The 12,211-nt window shown below is 37.2% G+C and overlaps 1 protein-coding gene across 3 annotated transcripts in view; it reads left to right on the top strand.

Annotated features, from left to right (window-relative positions):
- Positions 1–12,211, top strand: part of LOC145986395 (diuretic hormone receptor-like) — a 942,340-nt gene that overhangs the window by 810,641 nt on the left and 119,488 nt on the right. For all 3 annotated transcript variants that reach the window (XM_083120362.1, XM_083120363.1, XM_083120364.1), the window contains exon 7: positions 8,606–8,686. In XM_083120362.1, coding sequence (XP_082976488.1) covers positions 8,606–8,686 — 81 coding nt within the window. The remainder of the gene's footprint in view (positions 1–8,605; positions 8,687–12,211) is intronic.

Genomic DNA, 12,211 nt, shown 5'->3' on the forward strand with positions numbered 1-12,211 from the left:
ATAGTCCATGCTGAGTATAAGAATACAAATATAGTGTATAGGCCGCACTTAAAAAGAGAGTAATGCAACTCCTGTAAAACTAAAATAGGACAACCCAATAATTCTATTTAATAAACTAATCTCCTCCAACAATTAAATACTAGTGGGCTATCTAATAATATCATTATTCAATAACAAGATGGGAAGGATTGCTCGATCATTTTTGTTCCTTTTTGTATAATACTGTCAATACTTTTTAAAATATTAAGTCATGGCGCTAAATCCGCCAATGGGACTCTCCTTTGCAGTTATCTTCCGGTGAGCACAGTGCACTTCTCATAGAGTAAAGGAGTGTAACAGATGTGCTACACTGAAGGCATTCAATTCCCAACCACCTCTGTGGTTGTTTGTCGTCCACATTGTTCCTTCGTCCATCTCTTCTTATCCCCATCGTTGTGATTAACCAAAATTGGAGAAAAGAGGCGTACAATAATTAAACCATCATCAATGAATACAAAAAGTTATTAAAATGTATTTTCCATTTGCTAGTTATTAAATTCTGCCCGTGACGTATTTTCCCATGTAACCTGGTATACCGCCTGTAAACGAACATTTTTCACATGCATAGAAATTGACGGTAAATTTGAAGTTGTAGGACTTCTGTCTGTTTTACATGCATGCCTGCCTCGGTGTTTTATTTATATTATATCTAATTATTATACGACGAATATGTGCAATAAATTAGGATTGTTGCGATAAAGCAGGTCAAATTTTCAGAATAAGCCCCTGCCTGCTAACCTTTACTTAGTGCTAGTTTATCAGAGGCATCTATGTCGGATGTTATTGGTTGGCTTTGAATCATTGATACCGGCCGATGTTCAGGTATCTCACAAGGTTCACAAAAATGGCACGCGTCTCTGTCGCGGTGTCGCGAAAGTTCCGCTCAGCGAAATATCCGCTCAGTGAAATATCCGCTCACACTTCCAATCTAACCATTAATGACCCTCCTCCACCCTAAAAAATATAGGTTTCCATCCTGGCACAGCATTTCCAGCTCTTCTGAGTAAATGTTTGGTATGGGAGTGTATTCTTCTCGAGCTCTCTTCTTTGCCTGTAATCAAATATAGAATTTGTTTTAAAAAACTTAAACGTGAAACAAATTTTTAAAACGTGTAACTAATAGTTCCATAAACGGTTTTCAATTGAACTTTCTGTTATTTTTGCAATTCCTGTAAGTGACAGGGGGAAACGTAAATTACTAGCTCACTCTTCTCTACTTCGAGCCGCGCTTCATCCGGGGCTCCACATCAATGTTCAGTGACACTTTAGACTTCACTGTCCCTACTTTCCATTGTTCCGTGACACTTCTTCGATTGCTCCCTGAGACATCGCCAAGTGGTAAGGCCGTTTGTTGTACTCTTGTACTTCCGGTACGCGTATCCTTCATAGTTCGCGCGAGACTTGCCCTTTGTCTGACTGACTGACTGACTCTCTAGACTTCTTAAACCCGAAGGTTCAGGGCTGCAGAAACACAGGCCTTCCATCTGTCCCTATCCTGAGCAAGATCTGTATACTTTTTCCATCCCTACCGATTTCCTTTAGGTCCACCTCAACATAATCCTTCCATCTTGTCTTGGCCTTCCTACAGGTCTCTTACCATCAGGTTTCCCAACAAGAATCCTATAAACTCCTCTTTCTTCTCCCATTCGTGTCACATGGCCTGCCCACCTAAGTCTTATTGATTTAATCATTCTAATAATATCTGGACATGAATACAAATTATGTAGTTCTAAATTATGTAACCTTCTCCACTCACCTGTCTCCTCATCCCTTTTAGGTCCAAATATCTTTCTAAGGATCTTATTTTCAAATACTATCAATTTATGTTCCTCTTTCAATGTAAGAAACAAAGTATCGCATCCATATAATAATACAAGCAAAGTTACTGTTTTGTATATTTTAACTTTTAGTTTCTTAGATATTAAACGAGAAGACAAAAGTTTATGAAGAGAGAAGTAACATGCATTTCCTGAATTAAGCCTACTTTTTATTTCCTCTTTAATTTCATTTTCATTTGTTAGTATTACTCCTAAGTACTTGAATTTGGAGACTGGTTCAAATGAGTTGTTATCAATAATTAGATTTTGATAATTACCTAACACTTGGTTTCGGCCTGTAAGCAAACATTTAGTTTTCTCTTTATTAACTTCCAAACCTAATCTCTTTAGCTGCTTTGAAAAACATTTTAGCATTGTTCTTAATTGTATTTATATCATCCACTAATAAGTCTACATCATCTGCATATGCTAACAACTGAGTCACACAGTTTAATTTTAGTCCTTCGTTAGTTTCTTTTACCTTCCTAACAGCATATTCTAAGGCAAAATTAAAGAGCAATGGAGATAATGCATCTCCTTGTTTTAACCCATCATTAATTGTAAATTTCTCAGAAACATTAATACCCACACGAACTTTACTTTCTGTTTCACTGGTGCATACTTTTATCACATTAACAAGCTTCTTAGGTATTCCAAACTCGACTAATATATTGCCCTTAGTAGTTGTAAGAATCTCCATAGTGCACCACACAAAAGTCATACCTCAAATGAATTTAAATAAAAAGTTGGTGGCGAAGGGGTGCATTGCTCTCAGCGGTGAGTCATTAGCAGGTGCACTTCTTTCCTCCAGGAAGCTGAGCACAAATTTCGCAACATTCCATTTGAGCGAAATTTTTACTGAGTGCATTTTTCATGCAATCCTCTGTCGCTGAGTCTAATTATTCAGGAATTTAGGACTTTATGGAAAATGCGTAATTTTCTTGATGTTTGCTTGAACATTGTGAGGACAAATGGATATTAGCTATGCAAGTTAATTTAATTGTCTTATCCTGAATTATGAACATTTTAAAGCAAAAACTCTGGTAGGTTGCTATGCTGTAGTTTCAATGAGAAACGTATATATTTTCTTTTTTTTAATATTCTAAACAACTTTGAATTGTTAGCATTTTTATTGGTATTGGTGGAAATCGGTAAGAATAATTAGTTTTGGTATCGGTTCAAATTGGCATCAGCTTAGTCTTACATTTACTTTGTGTACTATAGTACTATATCGTTAATTTTTAAATAGGATTCTTCGTTTCCTATTTCAGTTCATTTTCTATCGTTGTTTGGATCATATTACGTCGATTTTCTACTTCTGGGGTTAATGATGCGGATGAATGATGAACTACTGGCTCGCTGCGTATCTAACCACCGAAGTTTTCGGATTCGGGTCGCGGCCTTGGCGTGAATGTTCTTTGCAAGTGTCTCCTCATCAATTTCTTATGATTTTCACTCATCTCATGGTGTGTAATGGGTGGTTTTCCCGTAAACACTTCTTTGTCAACCTCTCTGCATCCAACTGCAAAGATATGAAGGCTCTGGCGTCTGGACTCTCAGCCAGTATAATCACTTGTGGGACTTGTGTTGCCATGTGTGTTTGTGATTGTCCAATCATCGATTTCATTTTACCACTTTGTTCCCCATGTTCGCGATAGCCAAAAGTGGAAGGAAAGCATCTCTAAATAAAAATAATAATATACAAATAATGAACGGAATGATGGAACAATAAATAATACATCCACGGTTCGAATCTGGGCAGTCACGTAGCCAGGGGGAGGGCTAAGGGGGTAAAGCCCCCTCGAAATCCTACAAATATCTAATTTAAATCTTGTATAGTGGTAATTAATTTTACTTCCTTAGGAGGATTAAATATTATACAAATAAAGTTCGTGTATAATAGAGGAAACAGGTTATATTTTTATATTTTACCATTGAATCCAAAGAATAAATGCATCCACAGCTCTAAAAATGTATACTTTTCTTTGTGAGAGGTCACACAATATAAACTTTATCAGTGAACTTTAGCCATAACTTTTAAATCCTTTTTTAACGTGGAAAAGTTAATTACAAAATAGAATAAGTATGAATTTCAGTACACTAACTGTACAAAATGTAAGAAAATTAATGGACAATAGTTGTGTTTGATATTCACTCATACGTCTCTCAATTTATATATGCACTAATAATAAATAATTTGGATTAAAATTGGTTTATTTTTAATAACTTTTATTAGTTATATTGTAAAATGACAATTATAACCGTGGTAATAATTATTATTGTCATTATTATTTCTACTTATCAAATTTTATAATTGGTCTGTCCCCTCTTAAAATATTTCTGGCAACACCTGTGCTGATAAGGGATGAGCCCCCTCCCCTCGAAATAAATTCCTGGCTACTGGCCTGAATCTGGGACACATCTGGCTTCGTAATGCGTTGCACTAGACAGACTGCAGAGTAGGCCGGCTCAATCCAAAACTGTCTACCGTTGATATTAAGCTAAAACTTGTAATCCGGTTTTAAAACTCATCCTTGCAGAATATCAGCAGGAGACCGTCTACAGAAAAGTACTACAGTCCCTCAAAACTCTCAGCATTGTCCCACTGCCAGCATTTCTCAAAGCTTCCCTTCCTTGATACCATTACATGGTTCTCGTTATTCCGTTTGTTCATCCAAGCTAGCGGAGGCTTATATATAAGTAACATGGCTCTCTGTTCAACCTGCTACGTACGAAGCTGTATGCAAATATTTGCTGTTCCGCACTTCACAAATTAACACGAAGCTAAACTCCAACCGACTTTCGTGACTTAGTGGTTGGTACAGAGCGATATGACCTTAAGGGGTCACAGGGTCGAATGTATCTGCTAGTGTCCTTCCATCAATTTGATCTAATCCTCATTCACCCTCATCGTCATAATTAGCGTAAACCGTTTGGAAGGACACATTAAGTAAGAAACAAATGAGAATTCGTGTCGAAATTAATATCCCTGATAGGTTTAACAGTGCTCAAGTGCGTTTACTATTCAACTCACCAGCTAGGTACTGAAGATTCTCGATTGGAATGGCATCGTGGATGTTACGTTGTTTCTCTCTTCGTGAATTTTATTTTGAAATACTTACTTTTATGCACGAAACGAAATCAAACTATTCAAAGAACTTTCAGACTCACAATTACAATACCAGGCAAAAAAGATAACTTTCATATTCCCAAGTTATGACTAACTACATACCAAATAGAACCATTTTACACAAGCATCCAGTTATGCATTTCCTTACCAAATAACTTCCAAAATATTGAGAGAACTATGGCCGTGCGGTGTCTAATGCGTTTTGCTTTGGGCTCCGACTGCAGGACGGCATGGGTTCGAGTCCACCTTGGTTCAGTCTCTAGGTTCTCGGCCTGTGTATAGGACCAGTGGTAAACCACCATCGTGAGAATATTGGGGAGCTACGAGTGAGTACCGTAATGCGGTCTGGGAAATATCCTATAACGGATGGGGGTTCGACGTGCTGGCTCCACGTCACTCCATTACCGATTCAAGAACTCCACACCTCTAGGTAGGACTGTGGGTGGGAGACTGGCAGTCGGGAGATAGGTCAAGGCCCTTACGAGCTGTAGAGCAACGGGTTATTATTATTATTATTTATACATTATATAATATTATATTTTTACGATAGGCTCTATAGGATAAGAGAAAAGGACAACATTGGTTTTGTATGCTCATATATTTGTTTATATCATATCATTGTTATCATTCTATGAAAAAATAGTGGCCATTTTATGTATATTGTATTATGTGCACTGTTAACACATTATAATCTATGCACAAATGTCCCTCAGGGGTATTTTCGGTGTAAAGTTCTCAATAAATCTCAATTTCATCATTATAATACATCACTTATAACACCAGCCTCCTTCAACAACATATTTCAGGACACTTCCTTAAAGGGGTGATCCTTATTAGAGACAGCCAAATGTGAACCTCACTTCCATGTAGTACAACCTGGACTTATTTTTGCAAACTAACGAGGTCCTGGCGCCTTGACCTACAGCCAGGATAATTCTCTGTGAGGCTTGTGTTGCGTCGTCCTTCATCCATCTCATATTATCACCACTCATCTTCATATTCGCGATTAGCCAAAAGAGGCAGAAAAGCGAAGTAAAATTAACCAAATCAATCAATTAATGAATCATTTATTCACAAAGGCGCTATTTGTGGTCGAAAAAATTGTCTAATATAAGTGGGCAAGAAAATGAAATCACAATTTCAATAGATTCATTAAATAAATATTGCCATCCTAAATTCAGATCCCAGATGAGAAACTGACTCTACCACCTTATGTGAACTAGAGTGTTCATTCCTTATTTGAGGTGCTTGTGACGGTCATGACATTTTTGAGTAGAAACTTTAGCCATGAAGTAGATATGTCTCGCGCAATCCGGCGTTGAGGATGTTGGAATCAGAAAGATCTAATAGTGCTTGAAAGATTATCGTTGTTTATTTTGGAAACAGCCTTGCTTGCCTGGGTGCTGGCCGAAGTAAGGTTACACATCTTATGAAATGGCCGTCGAGTATGAGTAAGACTAAAGGCAGTTGACTTGTTTTGTGTTAGCCTACACGGTGGCTTTTTCTAAGCTCACTAAAACGCCGAATCTGTGGATAGTCTTCGATACGTTATTGGGTTGCGTATCAACACGGTCTTATCATTCTCTTTTCTTGCCAGATTAACCTACGTTCCCTGACCTCAAAAGTCACACCTGTCAATAACAATTTTTCCAGAATGCAAAAGTAAGACCCATGACCGTGATGTCTGTGCGTACTATACATGAAAGACTTTGTGCAACAACATGACAAGCCACGCCAGGTAAATGTTTCAGTAGAGCAATTTTTAACTTTTGAAAAATTCTATAATTTTTATTATTCATTTAATGTTACTCAGGCTTCACAATTTTTTAAATAGGTATTATATCTCTTCTCTGAGTCAAACGAAAGTATTTTTTAAGTGTTATTTTGCTCAACTTTAATCCTTTTTAAAAATAATACACAGGATTTTGGGCTTGTCACGTTCTTGCCCTCATATATTAACCCAACCTAAAGTCTCGCTGCTACAATATGATAAGCCACATTCTCTAAATGACTTTAATAACTATTACAACGTTAAGTTCTTTTAGATATCATCTTCTTGCGATAATTGTTGTTATTTTACGAACATATCCGATTAATTTCAGATTAAAAAGTCATGTATTTGATGTGAATAAACTTCTAGAAATTACACACGATATGACAAGCCACTAATTATTTTAATGTTTAATTACTTGATTACAAATTATTACCTGAAAAATTTTCTTTCTCGCTTCGCTCGGAATAAGTTTATTTTCTGCAATGCCTTTTAAATTGCCACAGAGAGATCTATGTACTTTAGACTGTCGCTGCTAAACAGTTTTGTCTTGAATGCATGAACAATTGATTGGAGGAAAAGGAGTACGCATATTTGAGAGATAATTTATATCATTTTTGCTGTTGGTTTGTTATGAGGCGGATGAATTGATTATGTAATGCATTTAAATAATATGGTTAACCCCCCCAACACATACACACATATTATGTATATATACATATATACCACACACTAGCAGTCTTTTGAGTACGTTACACATCGCACAGCATGGCCTCAGGAATTTGAACCATATCTTTCTGGATCTGACTTTTGAGTTCACTGAAGGTGTATAGGGGTGGTGGTTAGAAGATTTTTTCTTTCAAATACGGTTTCCGCAATATACGCTGCGCGGACACGTTTGATTTGATTTGATTTGCTATATTTTACTTCGGCTTTTGTGCCACTTGTGGATAATTTGCGAAGATGGGGATGAGTGATGATATAGATGAATGGACACTCACAAACATCCATGTTCAGGCCAGGATTCGAACCCGGGGTCACTGGCATCGTAGCGGGATGTGCTAACCACTCCGCCACGGGGGCCGCGCGCGGACTCGTAACTATTATTGTTTTGCAATACACTTTTTCAGCGAATGCGTGCTGTGTTCCGTGCCACTACTCCATCATAACAGATGGGTATAGAAGGGGCTGCAAGATGATGGTAGTGACGTCTTACCCCTGATGCAACAACTAGCAATATCCAGGGTTTGCAAAAGCGCCCTATTCTTTGCCACACCATGTACATGTGCATAATGAACAGTATGATTATTAATAAACAATTATAGTTTAAGATAAAGCTATATTTGGAGGAGAATGATGAACTTTACATACTGTTTTATTGGTGATAACCATACCGCAAGATATCTTAAAACCAACGTCTACAATAATTAGAAATTCCTAACTCATTTCGTTGCCTTTTTGGTAACCACATTTCTTTGGCATCACATTCTACCATAAGACCTCATGAAGCTGCGGAAACTTTAATTCAATCGCTTCGCTATTTTACTGTAGTAGCTTTTGTTATATACCCATATTTTTGATAGACAGAATTCAATTGTTTACCCTTTAAAACTTGATACTCAGAATATGATCTCAATAGTGTTCAATCTAAGGTGCTAAATAATGTATTGACTATTTATTTTCTATTTCGTACTGACATAATTCTCCCCCTCCCAAACCCTCTTCACTAGATGCGAGGGAACTTGAGAAAGTGCTCCCATTGGTTACATGTTGAGTATGGTTTAATGATGGTTCTTAATTGCTCAGCAGTGGTGAAAAAACATTATTTGTCTTCAATCTTTTTCACAGGATTCTACCTGTACATGCTGGTCGTGGAAACATTTTCGGTGGAGAACATCAAACTACGGATATACGTGCTAATTGGCTGGGGTAAGTACAATATTTTTACTGTAAGATATTTCATACCATATTCTTAAACATTTGCTTTTCGTTATTCGCCTATTTTGTTAATTGCATGAAGTAATGAATAATGATTAACAGAATTATAAGTTGTAAGATATTGTTGGTTTTATACAGACAATTATTAAAGGACTTGATGATATGGACAATGTACACACACATATAGGAGATACACGCATAGTATATGGTTTGATTACAACCCCTCCTTTCGGCAATGTTCAGTTTTAAACAAAGAAAGTTCGGAGTGGGCAAGGAGACAAGCTTACCAGGTGTAGAAACAATCAATTCAGTGGCGGATCGCAATTATCTCGCAAACAGTTCGTTTGCAACCCCAACTTTACTCATACTTTTGGCTTCTATTCTACTATCGTATGTGGGCCTCCACGATGGTGCAGTGGTAGCGTCGTTGCCTTGTAATCAATGGGTCCCGGGTTCGATACTCGGTAAAGGCACATGTGGTTCGGATCCCACCTTAAACTGTAGGTCCAGTCCCGATTAGCCTTACTGTGCATAAAGTGGACTTAAAACACCTAATCAAACCAAAAATCAAACCGAAACTATCGTATGCTTTTCACCGTTTCCGTGTGTGTTATGCTATCACTTCTGGTACACACTGTACACCCACCTCCCACATATATATGTGTGTGTATGTGTGTGGGGTGTAAGGGGTGACATTTTGAAGATGGCGAAGATGAGTAGAGAGGGAAAACGTTGAGATGGACCTAAAGGAAATCGGTAAGGATGGAAAAGATTGGATTGATCTTGCTCAGGATAGGGACAGATGGAAGGCTTGTGTTGCTGCAGCCATATACCTTCGGGTTTAAGAAGGCTAGAGAGAGAAAGAGAGAGAGAGAGAGAGAGAGAGAGAGAGAGAGAGAGATTTTGAAAAGACGCCCAAACGCCAACCTTGCTTCCACGTAGTACGTCCCTAAAATTGCAGTTTTGCCGGCCAACGAGACTCTGGCGTCTGAACCTATTGATAATAAGCTATTAGTATTGTTCTGTTGTCCTTATGTACTGAGAGCCCCTTTACAGGCTCAGCTTTTTACTTTGGAAAGCACATTTCCATGCTCAGAGTCACGTGTTAATTTTAACTGTACCCGTATAATGTATCGGGTTCAAATAGCCTCGGTGCTAACGCACCCAAAGTTTTAACTTCAATCACTGAATCATCAATACACATGTATACATACACCCCATATATCTTTATATTTTATTTTCAAACTATACACGTCATAAACACAAATGTCCTGTTTTTTACTTGACTGCCATATAATTTTCTATGTATTCATGTGCGTGCTTGTGATTTCCCTTAGAAATAGCATTTGCATACTTTATTTAAAACTATATATGGTATTAAGCCATTACCTACATTTAGGGAATAGCGTATGGCTTATGTAGCCGCATTAAGATAAATCTAATATTAATGTTAAGAATTACATATGGGTAATATATTTTCATGAGAGGATAAAGTCATCCCTGGTAAGGACGCAAAATTCATCTTCGTTGGCCTGGGCTCATATCCCGGCCTTGGCATGAGTGTCCTATGTGAGGTTTCCATCATCAATTTCGTCACATCAGTCATGTTCAAGCCAAAAGTGGCAGAAATGTGACAAATCAATCATTTTCGATGGCATGGATTCTAGGATCTACTTCCTGCCCCCGTTAATTTGCTCTTTAATGCACACACAGAATGCGAAAAAAAACTTTAAGAGAGAAATGGTGGCAGGTGCCTTCGTACATCCCTTCATTTTTCATGCAAATACCATGTCCAGATGAGAAAACATGGAATCACCCCCTCCCCTTCTCTTTCCACAACCATTTCAATACAAGCAAGAAGCTACTTAATTGGAGTTCGGAAAACAAAATTCCCACATAATGAAGCTCCTTGTTACTCCCAATATTGTGCTTGTTATTTACGTGCCCCAGGTCTTTCGTTCGTGGCTGCCACGTGCATGGATAGAGAGAGTAGGATGTCACACGAAGGAACGACAACGCCCATACATGTCAGTAAATGTTTTCGCCTGTAAGAGAGGGTAGAAAAGAGTTGGTTTCAACATCCTCTTCTTTGAGAATTTTTTTCATCCTATTGAATGTTAGATTGCCATTGTGTTTTAAAAAATGCATTAGAGGCATTCCATTATCACTGATAGGACACGTGAACTACAGTTTTTATATTAAAACTATTCTACTTATTGTTAACCAACATTCTTCCTACAGTTTCTGTGCAATGAAATATGGAACTTAACGCTGTTGATTGTAGATAACTACCCTAAAAATTCTTTCGCAGATTTGTAACTAAAGTGAATACTTTTGTGTCACGGTTGAGACAGACGAAACACTGCCTCTTCACTTAATAACAAATTTCTTTTCATTTCTGTAAATTGTTAAATGATGAAAAATAAATAATTTAAGACAAAGAGAGAAGATTTTGATTGATTTGGTGTTTTAAGTCCACTTTATGCACAGTAAGGATAATTGGGACTGGACCTACAGTTTAAAGTAGGATCCGAACCACTATGTTCCTCAACCGGGTATCGAACCTGGGACCCCTTGATTACAAGGCGACGACGCTACCACTGCGCTATGAGGGAGGACAAAGAGAGGATGTCATTGACCTTTGAATATTCTAGTGGAGGAGAAATGTAACAGTTAAAGGAGAAATTAATTGTTTTTTTTTTTTGTGTCACGGGTGGGACACAATAGAAAACACAACTACATCGAAAAGTTAAAATAAACTAACAACATGTAAAATAGCGATTACCTTCTAACTTAATTATGTATAATATATAATAATGTACATAATGCGTATAATAATGTACTTAAATTTCTATGCAAAATGACAAATTTAGATGTTCACTCACAAGATAGCATAAAGTTACACCATTGCATTTAATTTTAAAAATTGAGGTTCAGGGCACTTTCACATGTTATTATCATTAATATTACCAGGTAAATATATCAAGGTAATATTAATTATAATACATCAACAACTTATTACAGGTTTAAATTATATTAATCATTGAATTAATTAAACTAATTCCATGTCTGTGACCACATAAACATGTGATTTGAGATATCCCCAGACGAAAATGGAATTATATTCGGCGACTTCGTAGGCCATAGAATTGGACCTCCCCTACAATCTAGCGAGCAATACAGGTTTCGTACATCCACGCTGAAGTAAGGCGGTGCTCGGTAGCTCGATATGCTCGGTTCTCCGACCCTAGGTTCCCTACCTCAAATTGTTCAGTGGTGCATCACTTCCTGTTTCCTTTTTGCACGCTTTTTTGAATCACCCTATATATGTGTGTGTGTAAATAATATTTATAAAATTATGTAATTCCTAAACGCACACATATTACAAATTATATTTTTTCAAGTTTTGTTAATATATTTCAGTAAACGTGTCGATTTCAAATACTATATTCATTATATTGTCCAATTTGATTTCCTTTAATTTGTTGCGACAAAGAAGGTTCTATCTCAATGCTG

Source organism: Lepisma saccharinum, chromosome 4, assembly GCF_977018435.1.
Source record: "Lepisma saccharinum chromosome 4, izLepSacc3.1, whole genome shotgun sequence".
In the NCBI taxonomy this organism is placed as follows: Eukaryota; Metazoa; Arthropoda; class Insecta; order Zygentoma; family Lepismatidae; genus Lepisma; species Lepisma saccharinum.